Source organism: Scatophagus argus, chromosome 7, assembly GCF_020382885.2.
Source record: "Scatophagus argus isolate fScaArg1 chromosome 7, fScaArg1.pri, whole genome shotgun sequence".
Taxonomy (NCBI): Eukaryota; Metazoa; Chordata; class Actinopteri; family Scatophagidae; genus Scatophagus; species Scatophagus argus.
In genome coordinates, this window is record NC_058499.1 from 21,543,120 (window position 1) to 21,567,280 (window position 24,161).

The 24,161-nt window shown below is 40.6% G+C and overlaps 1 protein-coding gene across 8 annotated transcripts in view; it reads left to right on the forward strand.

Moving 5' to 3' along the window:
- Positions 1-24,161, forward strand: part of ppfibp2b (PPFIA binding protein 2b) — a 77,223-nt gene that overhangs the window by 37,013 nt on the left and 16,049 nt on the right. For 5 of the 8 annotated variants that reach the window (XM_046395017.1, XM_046395019.1, XM_046395018.1 and 2 more), the window contains 5 exons: positions 2,984-3,070; positions 5,795-5,908; positions 12,752-12,901; positions 21,009-21,236; positions 22,275-22,367. In XM_046395017.1, the coding sequence (XP_046250973.1) occupies positions 2,984-3,070; positions 5,795-5,908; positions 12,752-12,901; positions 21,009-21,236; positions 22,275-22,367 (672 nt within the window). Of the gene's footprint in view, positions 1-2,983; positions 3,071-3,948; positions 4,855-5,794; positions 5,909-12,464; positions 12,654-12,751; positions 12,902-21,008; positions 21,237-22,274; positions 22,368-24,161 lie in introns of those variants that run through there. The other 3 variants (XM_046395023.1, XM_046395021.1, XM_046395024.1) reach the window with 3 other exon arrangements.

Here is a 24,161-nt window from a genome sequence, read left to right on the forward strand (position 1 = left end):
GCACAGGTAGTGCATAGTGGCTTTATCAGAGGTGTCTCGCTGAAAACAGCTGCCTGCTGCTGGAAAACAAGGTTGATGGGAGTGAAAAAGGGAACCACAACGGTAAAGCTGTGGGCTGTAAAACCAATGAGCGAAAACGCTTTATAGAACTGAAAGAAAGTGCAGAGTTGGGTGTCGATTCTCAGTTTATTCTCCACAACTTACCACTTACACTATATACAAGTCTTTCAATGCATTATAAAGAGGGAAATACTGATTAAAATTTAAGCTTTAAATTTCAGTTTTCCATGACATTATTCATTAATAGTATGAGAATCTGCTTCTGCTTCTTCTTCTTCTGGAAATACAGTAAGTCAGAAATGTACCACCTGTGTTTTGCCCAAGTTGTGCACCCTTGTAAAGCCAATAGTAATAACTGATGATAACATTTGGTTTTGTTTTGTGCCATAAGACAAAATGGCAGTTTTCTCGGCCAATGAACTCGGCCAGTGAATTACTGAAAAAATAACTTATGTGTGGACGCAGTGAGTAAATAAATACATGGGGTAAATAACAGGTGTGATTTCCCTGAGTGGAAGGCTATAAGGTTCATCATACTATATGATGAACCTTATAGCCTACGCTTTAAACAGATGTAGATTGAATTAAAAGCCATCCTCTTACCATCACACAGACAAAATAGGCCGAAGTGGTCTATTTCAGCAGGCTCTGGTCATGCTTCTGGAATCCATGATGGCGATATCCGACATCCAGTGTCGGCAGCAGTGGCCTTTTATTCGATAACGTGGTAGCCAGTAGTCTAACTTATTAATTCTTTGTCTTGAAAACCAGTGAACGAAACCAAGGTGAGTGTATGGTTCTTCTGAAAGGATTAACGTTCGTGAGCTCTCAAAAGGATAGTTTGCGGAACATTGTCCTGTGCTGAATAGTAGCGTGGTGGTGAGGTGCAGCCAGGCTGTATTCAGGAGATTATGTACTTAGCAGTAATGTGCAGTTCTTTTGGAAAACATTTGGAAAACATAGCTATTTGTCTATCCGTAATATAAATATTATTCAGTGTATTGCATGGAAAAGAGCTTTATTTGTGATTACAATATCATGACGCTGCATTTTTAGTGACCCCCACAAATGTATGGTTTTACTGCTTTCATGGGAGCCAGTCCTCTCTCCATGGGAGCTCAGCTCCCACTGACTCATAGGTAATTTGAACCATGTGCATCCAGCATTTAACAGGGACTTATCAGTTCTCTATGATACTGTTTGATGTGACAGCTGTAGCATAGAACTTTCTTAAAGCAGATTCCACCAGCCTTAAATGTTAGTGTGTAGTTTAGTAGAGTTACAACATCATATTTGTTTGAAGTCTTTTAATGTCAACAGATATTTTTATGTCAGTCTTTATTAATGTATTTGTAATGAAAGTGAGGATTTATGAGCACAGTGTACATCAGGGACCTTTCTTCTGCACTGGAATTGAGAGGAGCAGAAACCATCATCTTATCATGTCCAGGCTGGTAATGTTGTCCTCATTCTCAGTTTCCCTGTTGACAGCAGCAGGCTGAGGAGTCAAGGAGTCAGCAGCCTCGGACACATACGCTCAAAGAACGGATAATCTTACTCTTTAGAGAGAAATGGATACATCGTTTAAGCCTAACATCATTCAAAATAGTTCTGTTTGATTTTCATTTTTACTTCCTGAGTGCTGGAACACATAATTCTGCCATAACCTTAATAGCAAGGGATCACAAAACTGGCATAAGAGCTTCCGACCAAAGGCACAGATCTAACGCAGGGATTGACTAAATACACATTACAAAGCATTTCTATTTCAAGGCCATGTCTGACACAGCCTTTTCTCTCACTGTTTATTTCAGACATGTTTGTTAGCTTGTGAGTGGTTAGTGATGGGAATGGTTTGGTCCTGTGAAAATCATGACACGAGCTTCAGAAAAAAATGTTATTCCTGTGCTAAATCTGGATGAATGGGAATCACATAAGTCAGATGATCTTCCATCATGTGCTTTCTGAAAAGTCTGCATTTGAACAGCAACTGCTCTGTCAGCTCTTTGTGCAGGAGTCAGTCAGCAGTTTAAATTGAGTGGTTCTGTACATGAAGCTGGCATCAGCAGATCAACATACCGTTAATGTAATACACACATATATAATACACTCACAGCTGTAGCCGCAGGCCAGGAAAGTTTATCAGAACAAGAAGATTAAGATTTCATTCAGTCGGAAGCTCCAGACAGCAAATGTCTGGATTCCCTATAGAAAATGATTTCCTCCCCTTTGGAAGTTTTCATCTTTTAAAGTTTTACAACCTAGAATCAATATTTAATTTTTAAGATGTCCTGTAATTAAATCAGATTTATTTATAGAGAAATGGCCTTTAATTATTTTATCAGAACAGATCTCTACAAAGTGAACTAAATGAATTCCAATAATATTAAAATACTTAAAATTTCATCACACTTCACATTCACATCACTTCGTTAGATGAGATGTGTGTGTCGACTGTCACTATGGCTTCCAGAAAGAGAGTCAGACAGTGAGGAAGGGAGCTGGCAAAAGTGGCGCAATGTAATGTGGATAAAACCTTGGAACGTTACCTCGTCTTTGTGCCTGAGTCACATCAGATCATTTGCAATGCTAGCTGTCAAACAGTGAGGACAGCAACTCCCATGATCCCACACTACTTTCCAACATCATCAGACTACGTCTTTCTGTTTTCATTGTTTTCATTCAGAGGCCTCTGGTGGCAGAAATTACATGTGTGTTTAAGCCTCATTTAGAGTAGTTTTTCTTGATTTTCATTTTTACTTCAAACTGTGAATAATAAGGTTTTGGCTAAATGATTTGTTGCTTTGACAAAAGTTAGTCTGGACTAGAAGTGTTTCAGATCAAACAAACTCAGCCATAATTGTATGGAGAACACAGCTAAATGGTGATGATCCTCATTTTTGTCTTCTGTGTCTTCGTGCAGGCGAACCTGTGCTCTCCAGCCAACAATGAAACCTATCAGGAACGACTGCTCCGCCTAGAGGGAGATAAAGAATCTCTGGTGCTACAGGTCAGTGTGTGTGTGTGTGTGTGTGTGTGTTCTGTTTATGTTCACAGTTAGTTTTACTGAGCTTTAAAGGTCATCAATTGCTATAAGCTGATTTTTTGTAAGAACAAAAAAGTTTTCATGAACAAATTATCCTTGTGGCCATGTAGTCTTAATAACACCCACTAATGTCTGACTTTTGTTGTACGTGGGTATAAGGGGTATAATCAACCATTCATTCCCATATCAAATGACTGTGCAGTAGTCACGGGATTCATCAGCTCAGGCTCCGTTCGGCATTGATGTAAACATGACTCCCGGGTGGACGCGCAAGTTTTTGTCCTTGTTCTAGCACCATTATATGGCATGCATTGAAGTTCAGGACTTGGGTTCGCAATAGCTTTTTATCCACCTCTATTCAAGCAGTACTGGAATATCATTCAGTCTGCGTTGAGCTTGAAAGAAAAACTGAAGTAAAAGATATAAATAAGACCAGTTTAACATTGTTACTGACCTCCGTGTCAGCCCCCATGTACAACTCTCAACAGAGATGGGAATAAAGCTGACTCACTCTTTAGTTACTTCTGTCATCACATCTGGAAAAACCAATGTGTTTAAGTCACAGTGTTACTGAAACATGTTTTAACCTCCTCTCAATACAGTCTGATGAGATGTATGATCTGCTGCTTTTAATGGTTCCCTGTTTTCCTGACATGTTCTTGATATTGAATGTGATACCAGGAAGAAAAAAAAGCAAACACATCAATCACTAGTTTTTAGCGTGTTTACCCTTACTTAACTGAAAACTGTACACGTGCAGATTTTGGTGTGAAAATGGTACAAAATGAACAAAATCCCAAAAAGTCTCTGTTATAATTCCAGCAAAGAACCCACATTTCCTGCCGATCTTTAGGCTGCTGTTATTTTTCAAAATAAAAACATAAAATCCCAAATCGTAACTTTCTGCATCTGCGGTAGATTCAGTTGGACTTTTGTGATTAGAACTGCAATTGTGTGTATTTTGACAGAATTATCTGAATCCCTAATACGAGTGAATGAGCCAGGGATTTATCTGGAAGGACTGGTGCCACACTGGATAAACAGCTTAATTTCTAGTCTGTAATGCCAGTGCTTTGGATAGTTCATGTAATTTCATAACAAAACATGCCCGGACACTTTCAAACCGTCTGTGTTTACTGACGAATTTTACAGCAACCTGCAACTATCTGCATCTGTGTTACAGTGGCAGAGCTGAAGATTACATATTTATGTGTCCTATGATGTCAACAGGCTCCCTCTGCTCTTAGGTGTCTTTAATAGCTGGTTCATACAGCTGTGATCTTCTCAGTCTTCACATTCCTCCCACTTACAGCACGGTTTTCAAACTGCTCCTCAGGCTCGCTTCACCTGTTATGTGTGTGTTTGTTTTCTACTAATGTTATCTGACTGGATCTTTTTTTTTTTTAAATGTTGAGTAAAAGTGCACCACCCACCTAGATGATTCTAGTTCATAAGGTTGCTGTATCTCATTTCTCTCCACCAGCACTGCAACACACACACACACACACACACACACACACCTACTTGTTACACATTCCTCATCTGAGGCCCACTGTGATTGGTTGATAGCACAAGGTGACTGAGGCTTGTTTTTCCTGACAGGAGTTTTAACTGGCTGTTGACAGGTCGCCCCTTTTTCAGGTTCTTTGCTTTACTTTCTCTTCACCTGCCGGTCTCTTAGGTGTTGTCTTGCTTCAGTGTGTCTGCGTTAGCGTATACACACTCTGTGCTCAGTAGCTAACTTCCAGGTGAGGAACTTTCACCTGCATTTGTGTGTATGTGTGAGTGTGTGTGTGTGTGTGTGTGTGTAGCTTAGCAGCAGAGTACAGAGGAGGTAAGTCATGTCAAAGTCTTGTTTTGCCTTTTTTAAGCACGTAGATACGTTACTTTTGTCAGGAATTAGTCACTAGTCAGTACATGTTTTAGGTGCTAAACACGCACAGGATTTTAAATAACCTATTCACGCACTTGTTCATTCATTTACTCAGCTGTTCGCGGTGGTCCTAGTCATGGTTTGGAAACACAGGCTATCAGATCATTTGCTTGTATCCTCACGTCTGGTTGCTTTTGCTGTAATCTGGATTTTAATACACATTGAACCAGAAACTTGGCAGGAGATTTCTATATTGCCAGAGATCTGTGAGACAGGACGTGGCTGCAGGGATATAAATCTGGGAATCTGAGGTGGCAGAGAATCAGCGGCTGTCAGAGAGATTTGCCATAGTTTAGGAGAGCAGTAGAATTTGTGTGTGTGTGATATTTGGCAGGAGGTGAGTATGTTGTCAGGGAGATTATTGTAAATGTGCAACACACTCCTGAGTGACAGACTGCTGAGTAAATGTGTGTTGTTTTGGGGTTGAAGTATGCCAGGAAGAGTGTTTGTGCTTTGCGGAGTGAAGGAAGAGAAAGAGATATGGTGATATGGGTATGAAGATAAATTTATGTTTGTGCCTGTGTGTACGTGAAAGTTGGTGCCAACAAAGAATTCATCACCACAGCATGATTGTGTGTGTGTTTTGTGTGTATGATATGAATGAATGTATTTATGCACCATTGTCTGTGTGTTTCCATGTAAATGCCCGAGTTCACATCTGCCACGACACCAGTGTGTGTCTTCTCTGTCTCAGGTCAGCTCAGCTCTGTGTCTCAGCCTGTGTACTCATAGACAACGAATGTGTCGCCCATTAGGTGAGCGTTCTGACTGATCAGGTGGAGGCGCAGGGAGAGAAGATCAGAGATCTGGAAAGTTCTCTGGAGGAGCATCGGCAGAAACTGGCATCCACAGAGGAGATGCTGCAACAGGTAGTGCGCGCACACACACACACACACACACACACACACATTCATGTACAAAAAAATGGAGCTAAGCTATTTCTGTGAGACAAGTAGACATGTAACGATTTGTCCGTTTATTGATTAGTGGATAGAAAGAAAATTACTTGCCAACTGTTTTGTGATCGATTAACTGTTTTTCAAGCAAAAATAGCAAACATTTGTTATTTCTTTTTGGACTGTTAGTTGGACAGAAGAAGCATTCACTTTCTGTATTAAATGAAATTATGGGCAGATGAATCGATGATGAAAATAATCATATCATATACATATATATATTATATACTGTATATTATATTGTGAGTTCAGTTAAGTTTTATATCACAGCACAGTCTCAGTCATAATTCCACTCATCAAATCCAACTTCAGTAATGTTAAGCTCACTACAGTTTAAAATGGATCTTTTGCCAGCAGTCATGCGGGAAATCAGACTGAGAGACAGCTGAAACTGAGAGACAGTCAATGAAAGTTTCTGTCTGATCATTGCTGAATGATCAGTGATCTAACAGTCAGATCATTGATCATTCAGGCAATTAAACAACCCTTCTCAGTCTGCACATCCAATGGAATCTGATTTGTCTAACATTAGTCAGGACCAACCAGTTCTGGATTAAAATCAGGCTTTATCTTTGCAGTGTGTGCCCAGTTTTAAAAGAAATCAGATTCCAGCAATGTGGCTGTTCTGCCAATCTTCACTTTAATTCAGTTTCACTGATTGAGTCAGTATTTCAACAACTAAACTACATTCATGCGCACATGTTTAAAACTTTACATCTGTTTTCAAATGTTCACAAGTCCTGTACTGTACTGTAATTGTCAACAAGATTTTAACAACAATATTGTCCGATTTGAATAAGCATCATGCCACTGGTCTCAAGTAATGGCATTAGGGTGGTCGTTTTAGCAAGCTGTCAAACAAGATGAACACAAGGACGGTCTCAATAATTGTGTGATTCACTTGTCATGCATATCTTCACCTACTGCCCTGTCGATTCATTTACATGATGCAACGAAATGGAGCAAAAAGTGGATTGTCAGTGTATTGCCTGTTAAGGAATGCATGACTGTAGCCTGCAGTTAAACACAGTAGTTGCTAACAGAGCCCAAGAGTCCATTTATATATTGTATTTATTTATATATTTGCTTGTGTGATTTTTTTTTATTTGTTAGAAGGTCATGTGAAAGGTTGTACTCACATTATGCTGTTACATTATCATTATATCAGTGATATAAAATCATCTTAAAATGACAATAATATTGTTTATTGCAGTTATTTGTGGGACAGTGTATTGTCCAACAAGACTGTTATTGCAACCTAATGTATACAGAGAGGAGCAGGGGAGTATTAGTAGAAGTAAAATGCTACTGTAAGTCAATAAATGAAGGAGTGGCGCAGTGTTTCATTCAGAGAATTCGAGCCTGACTTCCTCTGACTCACCACCTGCTCAGTTACAACAAGAACAAGTGGGTTTTATTGGTCAAAGTTCAGCATTACATTGTGTTTCTTTAGTCGTTACCGGATTAGACAAAGTTTACCCTTCAAACAAGCTGAGTCTGAAGGTGACCTTTTAGATAAAAGGCTGTGGGTCGTTCTGCTGCCACTTTTGTTTCATACATTGTCAGTCTGCTATGATGGGATTTAAATCACAGTACCACGAGGTGTAATATGTATTTTTAGATCTGCAATTCAGCAATTTGTGACTAGAAAAATGAGTCCACTTGAAATAATAAAGGACAAAGATTTACTAAAATCAAAGCAAAGAAATAAACCATTCCTTATTAGGATACAGCAGCTTGATATATGATACAAACTGGAATGTGTAAGAATAACATTTGGCCAGAGTTTCCCTGTAAAAACAACAAGGGGAACATTTCGCTGTTGGTCTGTAGCCTTCATGTTGAACATATGTGAGGATTTTCTGGAGAATGAGTCTGTTTGCTCACCTGCCTGAACTAATTACATCTGATGAAGCCGCAAGTTCTATCATAGCACATAACTTTGAACACTGGAAGAATTCTGAAGTCTTGAAAATACAACATACAGCTTGATGATCGAATTTCACAGAACTTTCTGAGCGTACAGAAGAATGTTGAATCATTAAATTCAAATGTTTAACGTAGATCATCATCACCACTTTGGTCCAGACTGAAATGAAAAGTGGGACGCACATTCCTGTCAGGCTCAGCTGCACTTTGTGGTAACAACCAATTAGAAAGTGCTAACCTGAGATGGGGAACATAGAAAACATTGTATGTTGACATATTCGCTGTGAGCATATTAGCTCAAACTTCTGTTGTACCTAAGTACAGCTTCACAGAGCCACTATCGTGTCTGTAGACTCTTGTTTTCCGGATCTTCAGTGACTGAGTGCCGCCGTCTTCGTCAGTGGTAGGTGAACACCATCCTCGAGCTGCAGAGCAACCCTGCTGTAGTCTACAGGTCACTTGTTTTTACTTAACTGCCCGTATAAAGTCGCGTTAACACTGAACATTCTCAAGTCATTCCAGTATTTTTTTTTTTTTTTTCTTTTTTTGCTTGACGTCACTGATGCTGTAAACTTGTGAGCTCTGCCAGGCTGGATACAATAAGACCAGGGCTCTGTGTATCACAGAATCAGCCCTCTGTCTGGGCTCCTCAGCAGGCTCTTTGTCCTCCTTGTTGTCAAGACTGAGGGAAGACAGGCAACGGCCCCAAAATCAAAACTCCACTAGGGCTGTGACGTCCAGCTTGCTTTTATAATCCACTAATTTATTCTGTCTGCACTGAATGAGAACAGTTGCAGAGAAACACTACAGGAATCAAAAGAAGCTCTTGCTTTCCACTAATTTTCTGTCAGTTGTAGTTAAGAACAGAATTTGTTCCACAAACACTTTCCGTCATAGCTAACAACAGTGTCGCAACCAGGGTTGTTTTCACATTTGGCAACATTTCAAACTGACCATAGATGTCCACCTGCCACTGCACCTGACCTTCTTTACAATCCTTTACAACTAGTGACTGTAGGTCTGGAGATTTTATTGGACTTAGCTGCACTGATCTGCACCTGCAGTCCCAGCTTGTCATTGTGTGTTAGTGTGCATGTGTGTGTGTGTGTGTGTGTAACATTGTCCCATTTCACAGTTAATGGCTGCTGGTCAAACAACTAATGTGATAGGACATGTTTGCTGAGAGAGATGAAGGTGGAGTGTGGAGAAAGATAACGGCTGTCTGGCTTCTGGGTCCGTGTGTCTGTTGTGTTGTATTGTGTTGCCTTCTTTCAGACTTTATCCTTGTCTTAAATCTCCTCGGTATATAATTAGAAAGTAAGTTGGAAGGAATTAAAAGGTGACAACATGTCTACAGCAGAATGTGGCTCATCTTTGTCCCTCTCTTTAATGTGTGTGTGTGTTTGAGTGAGAGAGAAGTGAGAGAAGAGGAGTAAGAGGACATTATGTGGCAGTGCTGCAGGGCTGCTGCTTGCTGTGGGAACCACAGCTAATCTAATAAGAAATAGTCCTTAGTCAGCTCTCACACACACACACACACACAGTACAGTGTTCTCATGCTAGAGGGGATCCACCCACACATGTAGTCATACTGTGACTACATGTCCTACTGTGCCTTTATTTAGACAGAAATGACTGTATTGAGACATTACTGTGTACTTGGTTTATGGCGTTATGGTTACACACACACACACACAAAAGCTTCAGTCAAGGGTCATTATCTATTTTGCTGTGCTCACAGATAAATTTAATTGACTTGACATAATTCTGCATAATTTCAACAATTCGACCATTTCACTTCTCCACTGTGTGTAAATATAACGTGCTTTTCAGCTTGAGTTCACTTTACTGTGGTTTGAGAATTCTTTTTTGAAATAGTTTTCACCATGCCTCCATCAGGATGACTCAAATAGTGACAATTTTAAAAATTCATTCAAAAATGCAAAATCTTTGTGGCAGCTGACTTAAATCTGAGATGCTGGATGCACCAGTCCCCTGAATGTAACAGTAGCAACACATCACTATACCGCTTTTCCATAAAAGGCTGCTCTAATCACTTTTAACAGTGTGTAAAATGATTTTGTGAAACATGAAAGTGATCATTCATTTCTAAATCATGTTTTATGAGGCAAGATTTGCTTAAGCTAGCCGGAAGAGGCGGAGTTACACTTGGTGTCAGTGTATAACACTTAACATGGAGATCACATTTTCTGGGACTGGTGTCTTTTATGTTGTGAACATTTCATTCTTCAGATATGAAAGCAACACGGTGGTGCAGTGGTTAGCACTGTTGGATTTGTGAATCTCAGTTATTTTTATGAGCTGAGTGAAGCCAACTGACTCAGGACTCGTACATGTCTACGGGGTTCGAGTCCCGGTCTTGATTAGGTTAACTTGCTACTCTACATTGCCCCTAGGTGTGAGTGTGTGAGTGTCTGTCTTTGTGTGTCAGCCCTGTGATTGACTAGCGACCAGTCCAGTAGTCAGCTGGGATGGGCTCCAGCCCCCTGCGACCCTGCATGGATCAGCACCATAGAAAATGGATGGATGGAGTCTCGGACGTGAGAGCAGGCTCTTTAAAGAGATCTATAAAAGCAGTAGAGAGGATGATAATTTGTCACATGCTGCTCCTCATAACTGAAGGAAAGTAAATGTCAGGCAGCTGAGCTGTGGGCCACGACTACAGAGTTCTGATTAATTACTTCTAAAGACTGCAGCTTATCCTGCTGTAAGTGACACTGGTGTTGGATTGCAAACTGACAGTCAGCTGCCATAACTAAGCAGATTGTGAGGGTGTGTGTGTGTGTGTGGCTGCTGAGCTGGAGTGATTTGGGTTTTAAATATCTGTCTGTGACTGGTGTTGACATATTTTGTTTACCATGTGATCTTTCCATTTGGACAGTATGATATCCCTCTGTGGCCAAGGAGAGTGGTCTCTAATGTGTTTAATGTGACATCCACATGTCCCTAAGAGAAAGAAAAGAAAAGTATATAAGTGTAAGTTCATGAAATACTTACCAGCACAAGTTACAAGTTAGTTGGGAGGGAATTGTGTGAGTTGGTTAGTTGGTTGCTTAAACACCCCAGTCTCGAAATACCAAGAAATCTAACTGTCTCGTTCCCAGAGGATGTAGTTTAATGACTCTCTAGCTCAAACATGAGGTTGCTTTTTTTATTTATTTATTTATTTATTTTTTCATTTTTGTATCAACTATGGGGCGGCACGGTGGTGCAGTGGTTAGCACTGTCGCCTCATAGCAAGAGGGTTCCAGGTTCGAATCCCGGTCTGGGCCCTTCTATGTGGAGTTTGCATGTTCTCCCTGTGCCTGTGTGGGTTTTCTCCGGGTTCTCCGGCTTCCTCCCACAATACCAAAAACATGCACATTAGGTTAATTGGCTACTCTAAATTGCCCCTAGGTGTGAGTGTGAGAGTGTGTGGTTGTTTGTCTTTGTGTGTTGGCCCTGCGATTGACTGGCGACCAGTCCAGGGTGTATCCCGCCTCTCGCCCGTAGTCAGCTGGGATAGGCTCCAGCTCCCCCGCGACCCTGACGGATAAGCGGTATAGAAAATGGATGGATGGATGTATCAACTATGAGATGAATTGAGCAACAAGTTACAGGTTTGTTTTGTTTCGAGAACTCACAAGGATGCAAAGTTTCTCCTGAAATCCAAAATAATTCCACACTTCCAAATTAAACATCCTTATTGTCCCCCTTTTTAATGGCTGCTTGCCATTATCTGCTTGGTGGTAGCATTGTTTGGAAGGAGACACTTGTACAGAAACAGTGACACAGATGTGCCATGGGAATTTCAGAATAAAGGCGTGCAATAAAAATGATGGCATCCTTAGAGTACAACAGCAAAAATGAATTATCTGTATTAAGGAAACTGTCATGTCCTTGAACTCTCATCACCTGGATTCAAAATAGAAATAAACTTCATCATTAAATTCGGGAAGCAAATGAAAATATCTTTAAAAAGCTTTCTGAAACATGCAAATGGAGTAAGAACTGCACATCAAAGAGGAGAACTGTCCAAACTTCAAGAGTGGGAGGGAAATGTGAAATGAAAAGTCACAGATTTTGGTTTTACTCTTGAGAAAATCATCTCAGAATCGCACAATTATACAAGTCGTGTAAACTATGTTAAATTACAGCCCCCCTTAATAAGTCAGTCAGTCTGTTAATGACTCAGAAATAATCCATTTTCCCATGTCTGAGTTTTTCAAGTTGGCTGTCATCTGTTTGCAGACCAATTTTCCTTTCCATTTTTTTTTCTCTTCCTTATCTCCACAAGAATGGTGTAAGAAGATGGAGGTCAGAAGCTTAAACAGCAATCCAAGGCAACTTATGTTTGACTTTAGAGAAGAGGAAGTGGTATTAGACATAGTTAAGATGAGGAAACGAAAGCAACAGACACAGTGTGAGTAAGCAAAGAGATGTGTGTTTTGTGACTCGAAGAAAAAACACACACTTCTTCATGTAGAGTGGCTCTCTCTCTCTCTCTCCCTCACTCTCTTTTTTGGACACACTTTCTTTTTCTCTGTCCTATACCAAAGAAGCACAGATATATTAATAGAGTCCCTAGCTCGCCTGTATGTGTGTGAGTGTATATATTTAGCTTCATGGGGTCTGGGCCCCCAGCCTCTCCTGCTCTGTTAGTGTGGAAAGAACATTTTACCGAGTGGAGTAGCACACTGACTTCTCGCTGCATTGGTCTCTGATATCTGTGCGTGTGTTTGACAAATGGGTGTGGTTTGTAAAAACTGTGCATTTTGTGGTGTTCCACAAACTTAAAGTGTATGTGTGTGTGTTTTCTGTCTTCAGGAGTTGATGAGCAGGACCTCTCTGGAGACTCAGAAACTGGATCTGATGGACGAGGTGTCGTACCTCAAACTGAAGCTGGTCAGCATGGAGGAAACCCACGGCAACACAAACAAACAAGATCCCGCAGATACAGAGCAGAGCAAAGCTGAGGTATGGAAAGTCATGCTAAGGATTTACAACTTGAATTTTGCTTGTGTGTAAGTTAGCAGAAATCCCTACTGAATTTGTCTGAATGAAAAGTTCCCAGCCATATATACATATGTTCTGTACTGTCATAATACTGACAAAATTGCAGCCCTCAGAACAACATTTGAAAAACATTTAAAAACATATTTGTGGTTTTCTTAATATACCTGAGTAGTACGTAGCACAGCTTGGTTTGATGCTGTGTATGGCTGGGCAGTATGACCATCTAACATGAGATGATAGGATAGATAGGATAGATTTTTGTATACTGTTTATAATGCTGTCATGATGTCCTGTGACATTTGTTGTGACAGAGCTGCTCTTAGACACAGAGCCTCTTACAGTAGCCTTGTTTTCATCTTGCTCACCCCTAAGTCTGTGTTATGTACATGAATCAGGCTCCCACGAAAAGCACCAGGCTTGGAAACTGATATGATACACATGTAATTATGATGTCACATGATGAGCCCAAAAGACTTCCTCCCATAAACTAATATTGTGAAAGAGGTGGTTTTTAAATGGCGTTTAAAGTTTTTGAGCTTCACAGCCTCTTTGGAATGACTTATTTCAGCACCAGAATTTGATCCTTTAACATTTGGAAAGTCTTGAAGAGCTGCACAATAAGCAGCTTTCATAGGAATAAGCAGAGCCCTGCCTTCAATGCTGTATTCTGATTTTCCCTGAATACATGAGAAGAACATGATCATTATTATTAATATTATTATTATTATTTGTCTGTGAGTTTTTGTGTCATTTGTAAAAGAGTCAAACATTCAAACAGTCTTTGTTCCTGTCTTGCTAAATGGGTTCAACAAAGACACTAACACTGGTAGGTCTCGTGGTTTGGTTCCCACTAAGACCTCATATGGCGCCTTGTGTGGCATTACCCCACAGAACAGCTCAACTTTAAAAGATGACACAGATGTTTGTTTCCATTTGAAACAAGGCACAATGAGACAAGCATTATTCTATTCTAGACCTCAAATGACAATTATTCTGAAAAGAGACGACAGGCATATTTCTTTTCACTTCCACTTTTCACTGAGCTGAAGGAAAACAGTCACATTCCATCAGGGATTATTTAGGGACATAATGGGTTGCTCTTGTTACTCTTAGACATGCTTTATAAGGATGTATGCCAGTTGTTTGTCTATTTTCAATGTTTTTACTGTCTTTGAGCCAAAGAGAGCACTAACAACATTCACCACTGGCTGCTGTGGTCACAGTAATCCACCGCAGCTCCAACCAAAATAAATGGTTTCCCAGACATAGAACGGATCCCATTAGGGTTTTTGGGAAGAGGACACAGATAACATCGACTCTTTGGTACACAAGATGTAAGTCTGGCTTACTTGTCAATTGCTATCTGACAGTTCTGCTTTTTCACTTGGACTCCCACTTCTGTACTACACAAGGTCATTGCTCACACTAACATCGTCTTTTACTCCAATCAATGAAGCATTTTTTCCGCTAGAGCAAAAGACATCCATTCCTGTGGGGTTGAGCTTTTTCCCAGGGATTGATCATTGTTAACTGAAATATTACCTCTTTAGCCAAAATGATAAAGAAATATGTACATGTTGAAGAGTCACATGGACAAATTCTTCTTAAAAATCCAGCTAAAGAGCAGTGTGATTGGTGGAATGTTTGATGTGAACCGCGTCTGTTCTCAGATCTGTTATCAGCCTCGGGGTTATCAGCTGGTCATTGTAGAGGTGACAGCTAATTCATACAGGGCATGGACTGTGTCAAAGCTCATTCTGTACAATACCTGTAAGGACTAATTCTATAAAAATCATCAGTACATTCTGGCTAATGAACTAGAAAAAGTAGAAGTTTTTGTTTTTTGTTTGTCCCAATGTGTGTCCTACTTGGTAGGCTGAACCATTGCAGAGCAGGCATACATCCCCTTTTGGGTAAAAGCAAGCAATGCACATGTCCCCGTGGCACACTGAAAACACTACTGCCATCATGCCAAATGGCTGCTGCGTCTCATTTGCTTTACCAAGGAGCAAGAGCTCCTAAAAGAAGAGATCCGTGGCTTCAGGCCGTCCACAGAGAGGATGAAAATGGCAAACTGTGGGATCTGACCAGTCAGTGTGTCTATAGCAGACACTTCACATATTAGTTAATGATGTTGCTGAGTAAATTACATGTGTATGTAGATGGAAGTGAATCAGAAAAGAGTCTTACTGTTGCCGCAGCTGAACTTTTACTGTGAAAAAATATGGCCCTACCATAAAATACCCATTTTTAGAATGGAGTTTGGCTAAACCTTCTGAAAGATCGTAGGAAGCAGAGGGTATTTTAACATTAAAAATTCACATGGTTGAATCAACACTTCTCCCAGGTCATAGTAAAAGGTTGCATAATAAGCACAAACAGCTATCAGAATAGATACAGCGGTTCTGGTTTGCCTCAGCAGTGTAGTTTACAGTACCCCCCTAAGTTGTAATGCAATCTGTTCCTTTGATTTTAAGATCATTTATTTGTTTTATTTATATCTCATTGTGATACTTGTTGTTTCCAGCTACAACTGGTGCTGACCCAAATGACATGAATTGAGGCTGTCTTTCAGGCTTGGTTTTCCCATTAAAACAGACAAGTTCTACGTGTCGGACTTTTCCACAACTCTTTACCATCGTCAAGTGAACATCATCCAGTAACATCCAAAGTCAAATCAATTGACAAAGGGTTGTCCCTTTTGTCCCCAACTCCATATCACAGCCACATCTGTCATCCAGTTAATAAAGGAACAAATAGTGAAAACATCTCCACATCCAACTTCAGTGTCTGAGGTAATAATGAAATGTGTTTGAGCTTTAAACCTTAGTGTTGATTTTCTGAGACAAGCCAGAACACATCAACTGTCTTTCCAGACAGTTTCAACAGAACACAGCAGACAGTCTGCCAGACAGACAGCTGACACCGAACTATAAAGTCAGCACTGCCAAAAAAATATCCACCCCTAATAAATACATTTAAGGATGCTTTTTAAAAGTCTTTAACAGCGACCGTCGCCTATTCAGTCATTAATATTTAATGTTAGTGAGAATGTGTAAGATTTCAAATGAAATCAAGTTATGAGGGGTTTTAAGAAGATTCACGAGGAAAACTGTCACAACACGGTGAAATTAATCAACGCAGCCATAAACACTGAATCTCAGTATTACATGGCCTGTTAACATGAACATGTTGCATTGTACACAAACGCTAGGGCCCCTCAACACTCTGTCCACTAATGAAAACATGTATTTTGCTCAGCAGATTTTTCAACTGCATCATATCCACTAGAAGCACAATAATGTACAAGTCTGACTACCTGTTATGATTATGTCATTTGGAAATGATTATCAGAAGTTACTTTCTACATTGAAAGGCTTTGGGCAGTGTGTTCTGCTTCAGTGAGGTTGGAAATAGCTACAAGTTTGCACAAATAATGTCAGGCACACACACGCACATGTATATATACATATATATACACACACAGACAACCAGACAAGTTGGTTGGTTTGTACACATGTATACATGAGCAGTCTTTGCTTGTCTTCACTATTTTCTTGGTGTGAATTTTATTCATTGTGGCATCCAGCTGCTGCTCCCCACTGGCATCACAAGATCTGTGTGTGTGTGTGTGTGTGTGTGTGTGTGTGTGTGTGTGTGTGTGTGCACGCGCACATGAAGCATGAAGCCATCACAAGGCCTCCAGCACCAGGGGGGCCGTACTGTGATTGAATAAACAGGATGCAGCATTTTTGACACGCAGGGGCCCATGTTCTGCACATACACACACACACGCACACATACATGGATAGAGGGTGATAAGCATCAGCGGAAGTAGACAGAGAGGGCTTGACAACAGAGAGAGAGAGAGAGAGAGGTCTGAGGGCGGAGAGAGGAGGAAGAGAGGGAACAAGAGGGACAAGATGAGAGACAGTGACAGACACATGGAAAGATAAGAGATGACAAGATGTACTCTGGAAATATTGTTTTCTGTCCTGCAAGGCTCACACACAAAGTGAGCATGCAGGACATTGACACTACAAATCCTGCAGGACGTAGTGTGATCTGACTCTTCTGGTAACATTTTCTGCCTCAGCAAATCTCACATGAAACAATATTCTGAACAACGGAAAGTTCTCTTAGCAGTTGACTTCAAACCCCCTTTCTGGTCAGAAAGCCTCTTTTGCTAATCAGCTGGCACATTTATGACATAATCACACACTTTGCTGCGGTGTTTTGGTACTATGGTTCCAAGATTACACCAGTGAAATAAGCTTATTGCCATAGTTTAGGTTAGTATTTCTGTAGGTTATGATAACACCGCACCTGAAACAAGCAGTTTCAGACTTTATAATAATGGTTATGTAACGGTTTATTCATGTCAAATGCCTAAACAAAAGGCACAGTGTTTCTGTTTTATTTACTGCTGTTATCTTTTTCAAATGAAAAGGCTGCAGACCATTTATTTCAATTGATAGCTGTGTCTAAAGTTTTTAAATGGACTAAGGGTTTACAGTAATTGACTCACTTTTGGAGCCAGCCTCAAGTGGCCATTTGAGGAACTGCTGTTCTTGGCACTTTCTGTGCTGGCCTCAGTTTTCAGCCCAGGAGGCTTGGGAATAGCTGAACCAATCTGTAAAACCGTGGCAGTTTGGGTAACTTTACATGTTGTCTTCAGCCACTTTACCAAATAAGATTTTAAATCTTTAGTTTTGATCATCTAACTGTAACTACATGTTTCTTTCAAACAATTGTGCCAATTTCCCACATCATGCCTTGGTCACCATAATGTCATTACTGATGGGGATTATTGCCAAATAAATTGCCAAAAGCCCAAGCTGTAATATACTGGAATGATACCACAACCAAAGGCATTCTAGCTTCTTTCTGAGATTGTTGCTGCTGCCTTAAGTCTTCCACTACTATAATCACTCTGTTAGTTTGTTAGCATGCTGACATTTGTTAATCCACTTGAACAGGGAGAAAATCATCATCAAGTTTTGCAGATCTCTCATTAAAAATTTGCCTGATTTTAGTCTGGCGATGGCACAGTAAGTTAAAGAATCGCCAAAGTCACATTTACAGTTCATTCTGAGGGGGACATGAATGTTTGGGTTTTGGTTATTTTGGGTTTGTTTTTTTGTGTTGTTTTGTTTGTTTGTTTGTTTTTCTAATTCCATGACAGTAAAAACAATAGTTCTTCAGATATGTCTCACAACCACAAATGTTGACCTCACAGTGACGCTGGACGAAAAGTCGGGAACACCGAAGACAGTATGCCTCATTCTGTGAAGACCCCATGTCAAAATGTCATAGTAATCCATTCAGTAGTTGTTGAGATATACAACCAACACCTGATGCTAGCATGGCTAAAAAGCATGCAAGTTTTCACTGTTGTCTGTTGTGACTACAGCATTCTTGATACACAGGGATCACATACAGTATATTACCATGTAGCACCTCAGATCAGGTGCAAAATCAAAATTGAGATCTGTTATTTGGTGACACTTGAACATTTGAAGTTAAGAACCACATATTGATTCTGCCAGGTGTTTTTTCTTACAAAATTCTTGCCTGTGTTTACTTTTTTCACCCTGGCAGGCATTAAATAGTCACATGTGAGGCATAAAGGCACTTCAGTAGTGGTTTGTTCTGCAAAGACACTCATCCGTTCATCCATTTCCCTCCGTCTGGTTCTCCAGCTGCTTCAGCGATCACAAGACTGATTCTCTGAGCTTGAGGCTCCAGCATCTAAGTCTCAACATCAGTCCTGCCTGTGTGCTGTCTAACTGTGAATGTTTTAACACTGGCATGTTGATGCATATTTGGTGAAGTAATGAGATGCTGTGTCTGGTGGTATACAGTACTCCTGCACACACACCTAAATCCAACATATCTGATGTACAGTGGTAGGGATTTGCTTTGGTCATGTTACGACAACTAGGACCAGTCTACATTTTGCCGGCAAACTCTGAGTGTGTGTGTGTGTGTGTGTGTGTGTGTGTGTGTGGTTAGTAACAGCTGCCAGGCTCCGGTCGGCTGGCAGGAGGAATGGCAGGCATTCATTCTGAGCATTCCTGAGGGCCAGACACTTTCACCTCAGGAAACCACTCCAACAGCACGCACAAAGTCACACTTTGACTTACTAAGACAACAGCTTCTCAAGAACAAGGTTTTGAAATTGATGATCATCCTTTTTTTTCTCTTCTTTTTTGCCTCTGGCTGTGGAAACTCTTCACACACTAAAGAGCTGTGATGTTCTCTGGCTTTGGTTTATATAAATGCAATAAAAAGCAGTCAGCCTGTTGATCTAAATTATTGGTCACAGTCCTGTTTCAGGGTGGGGCTATTATGTGGAGACTTAAGAGCCTGTAATGGTCCAGTGAAAGACAAGTTTAAATGCAAATACAACACTATATCCATGTGTCATTTTGAGTAGTCCGCAGCTGTCGGGTGGCTTTTGTCCTGTGAAAAATGTCATACAAAGGAGGAGCCGTGAGATTTGTGTAAATCAGCAGCCACAGAGTTACAAAGATAACAAAAAAAAAGAACACCACTAAGCAAAGAGCACACCTAAAGCCAAACTTCACCTATAGACAGTGTAGTAAAAAAGAATCAAACACATGTATTTGTGTTGAGCTCAACAAGCTTTTACGAAGGATGCGGGTTTAAAACAGCCTGATCTTCATCCTGTGTTGCCTCTGAGTCTTAGTGAGGTGTCGGTGGTGAACGAGTCAGCTGCTCTAAGTGGACGATGGGAGCAGACTGCCGTATGAGGACCGATTTCTTTTCAGATTTTATTAATCGAGAGAGAATAACAGGCTGATCCTGTAATATCTATATTAAACTCACTCACATTAGTAATAGCATTAAGGCACAGACATTTTATGCTGTGCTGGTCACCAGCATACAAAACACGAAAAGTTCAATACACGAGTGTAAGTGTTTGATGTTATTATTTAAGTTTTTTTCCCATACACCTGTAAGATACAACTAAACCTGTTCACGAAAAAGGTAATCAGAACATAAAGTAATTTTAGCAGCAGATGAAAGAACATTTAATCTTAATCTTCTTCCTCCATCCCAGATGTAAACTTCATGGTCAAATCTTGATACTTATCCCTTAAATTTGTTCCTTCGCCCGGAGTATACCTGATACACATGAGATTACACTGCCATGGTGTTACGCTGGGGTCAGTCAACAAAGAGATGTGGGACAGGCTGATCACAACTGGAATAGTAGGATTGATTTTGGGCTTGATGAATCAAAATCGACTTGATGGGCTTAGTGAACCAGCCACTCCTACTCAGCTCAGCCTTCCCAGCTGTACTATAGTTTGTTTTAGGCAGTGACCCCAGAAAAACCTGAAACTAAACTCATTGCTCTTTTCCTGTCAGTGGGGCGGAAAGCCTCGTGCTCTATATGTGTGTGTGTGTGTGTGTGTGTGTTCAGTTGTATACTTGAACATGTATATGTTTCTAACACCATTTCAACAATATGAGGTGACGAGGCATGATGCCTCTCCTGCATCTGCCCCGAGGCTGCATCTGTCTCACACACTCCCAAACACTGACTCACTTTGTATTCACTTTGTACAGGATAGTTGTCTCACCACTATGTAGCGTTTGTTTCTATTCAGGGAAGTTACTTTAGGCTTCCTCGCTGGCGTACGGTTTGTGTGTCATTTGTGCAGCTGATGTATAATGCTTTCTCCTCTTAATCTTCAACCCTCTTTTCATCCTCCATTTCAGAAAGTTCTTTATTACACAGTTGTAATTCCTTTCTCTGCATTCATTTTTGCAGTTGATGTTCATGCCATATGTTGTTCAGATGTTTTTTGGGGTTTTGACCTTTTTCTGTGAAGTGTTGAGTTTCCTCAGTAAAAGCCATCAGTCATGGAGATAAGGACACAGGCCCAAATCCTGACTAGATTAACAGATAAGTTCATGTGTGATTCTCCTCTCCTCAACTCACTTTCATGCCTTCCTCTTTTTCTTCTCTTCACCTCACCAATTCATCTCCTGCGCTGCCCTTCCTTTGTCCTCCATCGCTCCTCACCTCCCCCAGTGTGTGGTAAATCTCATCAATGAGCTCCAGGAGCAGATGTGCAGGTTTCAGGAACAGATCAGCACTCGTATCCAGGAGAAACGGGCTCTGGAAGACAAGGAGGCCCAACAGGGGGAGCCCAGAGGCAGCCAAGCCCAGGGCCGCAGCCCTCAGGTCGGGTCAGCCAGCTCAGAACTGAGCCTGTCTGGTTCTGACGCCAGGATGCACAATGGAGGACAGACTGTACACGTAGGGAGACTTGATGGATGAACTCATCTTCCCCTCCTTCCCCATCATTTCTTCTCTTTCTCCCTTTTTAACCAGTCCACACACCACCCGGTATTTGGAAATTTCCACAGAATCAAACTAACAGTCTCTCTGGTAGTGTGTGTTTGTGTGTGTACTGCAGGATGTTGGGGTCACGCTCTACTCTGGCTCTTGCAGATATGGATACTTTTTCAAATACTTCCATACGTTTGAGGGGTTATTGAGGTTGTTGAAGCTGATTTAGTAACAACATGGTTAAAAAAAGGAACCCAACAACATTGACAAGTAGTACAACCCACTGTAATTGTTTGCAGGTTCATGCTGAAGAGCATATTAACTCAGAAACATGCCCCTCTCGTAGCCTAACTCCTCAAGTATTTGAAGCATTTGGAAAAACATATTTCAGCCCAATCAGGATGATCTCTACAAATTCTTTCAAATTGGGTATTGGACCAGGCGTTGTGTTTTTATTTGATTTGATGTGGTTTGCTTGCATGACACTGACTCCTCCCCCTACTAACAAAGTTTACATCTGTCTGTTTCCTCCTACACTGACCAGGTGGATGGGTCGTGTAACTGTTCCTATATTAATATGTAATGCTATACAAGGTTTCCCTCGCACAGTGGCAATGTGCAGCTGGCAGATGTGCAGCCTGGGCGGCTCTCAGTCTTGCTGTGGGTCCTCAGGCTCATCCTTTTCCTGGTTGTTGATAACTGCACGCTGTGGTATCTGTTTCAGGAGGATCGTGTTTCTTATATTAACCACTGTACTGTCCAGCCCTGGATACCTGTATAACTGCACTCAATGTGAACCTGATGTTTGAATGCACTCGTGTTTCCATGTTGGCATGTGTACAGTTCAGTAATGTTGTTGATTCTCACATTTAGCTGTGATATTAGGTCATTTTCAGAATTTCAAAATAATTGTGAACTCACCTACATGACTGTTTACTGCTGAATATGACTTTGAGAAAAAGGTATTTGAAGGTTAAGATTCTGTGTTTTGTTTTTTTTCCGTAGGATTTGCTGCAAGAAATAAAGCAGCTGAAGAGAAAAGTGGAGGAGCTGGAGGGAGAGAAGGGCCAGTATGAGAGGAAGCTAAGAGGCACCAAGGTATTTAGACCAATATGTAGCACAACCTTACATCTCAGTGATCACCAAAACCTCTACTGATTACACCTGTAGAGCATGTGTGATGCGTTTTACATCGTAGATAATGAAATAAATTGATGCTGTATCAGATTCCAGAGGTCTGGATGGAAGAGTGAGTTGGTAATGTGAAACATGCTGTACAAAGCTATAGAAGAAAGCCATAAATAAATACAGCTGCAGGGTTAATGAGGTCTTATTATATCAGATGTTTATCAGAGCTTACAAAGTAATGGACTGTGACTACAATCAACATTGCTACAATCATTACATCTGCAGCCAAAATGACATTCTTGAACGCAGTTCTTATTGTGCGCCTAGAAAACTGTGACGCTGGATGAGCTGGCATGAACGCATCACTCAAAACCAAGGAATTATAACACCAGTACGTTTTCATGCACTTCAAAGAATAATTTGACATTTTCCTAATTTTTTTAAAAAATAAGAATATAACATAAAAGAATAATCCTGGCACAAACCCATTAGACTTTGTTTGATTGTGCCTCAAATGCATACTAAGTGGAGCACTTGAAATGGAGTTTATAACATTAAACACAGTTTATAATATTAAACAGAGTCAGGCTAGCTATTTTCCTGTTTTCCAGGTTTATACTTTAAGCTAAGCTAGCTGGCTGCTGGCTGCACCTTCATATTTACTTTACAGACTTGAGAGCGGTATAGATCTTCTAATCAAACTGTCGACAAGACAGCACAAAAGCCCATTTCCCAACATGTGGTTTGTTTACGTATCCAGGTAACAGTCAGCTTTGTGCGACTTCCGTATTCAGGATAAGGGATTAGATAAACATTTGCAAGCTCGATTTCTCCTGGTAAAAGCCAATATCTTGATTATACGACACTGAGATTCTAATGTTCAGTTTACATTTATACACGTCAATGTATTGTTGTGAATGCAGAGCAGCTGCATTAAAGGACAAGTCATTACTAACATCTTAACAATCAAGCCATTTCTGGCTAACAAGCAGCCTGTACTGGCCTGCATCTGGCACACAAGTGTACATGCCACATTACAGAGTGGCTAATTAGAGAAGCACCTCGGAGGAAATGAGGTACTAATATGTCATGATACAAATAAGCTAGCAAAGTATAATTAGACTGTGTGGTGAACTTCCATCACCCAATCTATTCACAATGCATGCTTAGATACTTCTGGAATCTTTTATTGATTTAACCTCTTAAACTTCTGATTTGCTTTTACATTTATTCTGTTAAAGCTTTGTGCTTTACATTGAACTATTGACATAGTCAATATTTTTGTAAACTCTAAAGTCTGTAGGAAATTACAATAAATGAGTTGGAAATTAAAATAATGGTTTCTGAGATTGGGCATACTGTTATGACAATGGGCCAACAGGATTTAAGAGGTTAATATCTTTTAATAAAAAACAGGATCTCTCTCCTCGCACATTGTTTGTTATTGGTTCATTTGAAGGTGGTCAAAGTGCCATTGCTTTCTCTGTGCTTACAGTGCTTCCTTCCTCCTCTCCCTCCTTCACTCTTTATCCTCTCTTCTTCTCTGTTAACCCCTCTCTGCGGCTTGCCCTCTTCACTTATTTCCCGCTCCTCTTCTTTCTCCTCATCTCTAAAACACCTCCCCATCGTTATCCTCTTCCTGTGTCTCTGCTCTCTCTAGCTCTCTATCTCTTACTCTCTCCATGTGTGTTACCAGTCGCTCATGACCCAGCTGTCCAGCCTCAAGCTGACTGTGGAGCACACACAGCTGGAGAAGCAGCACTG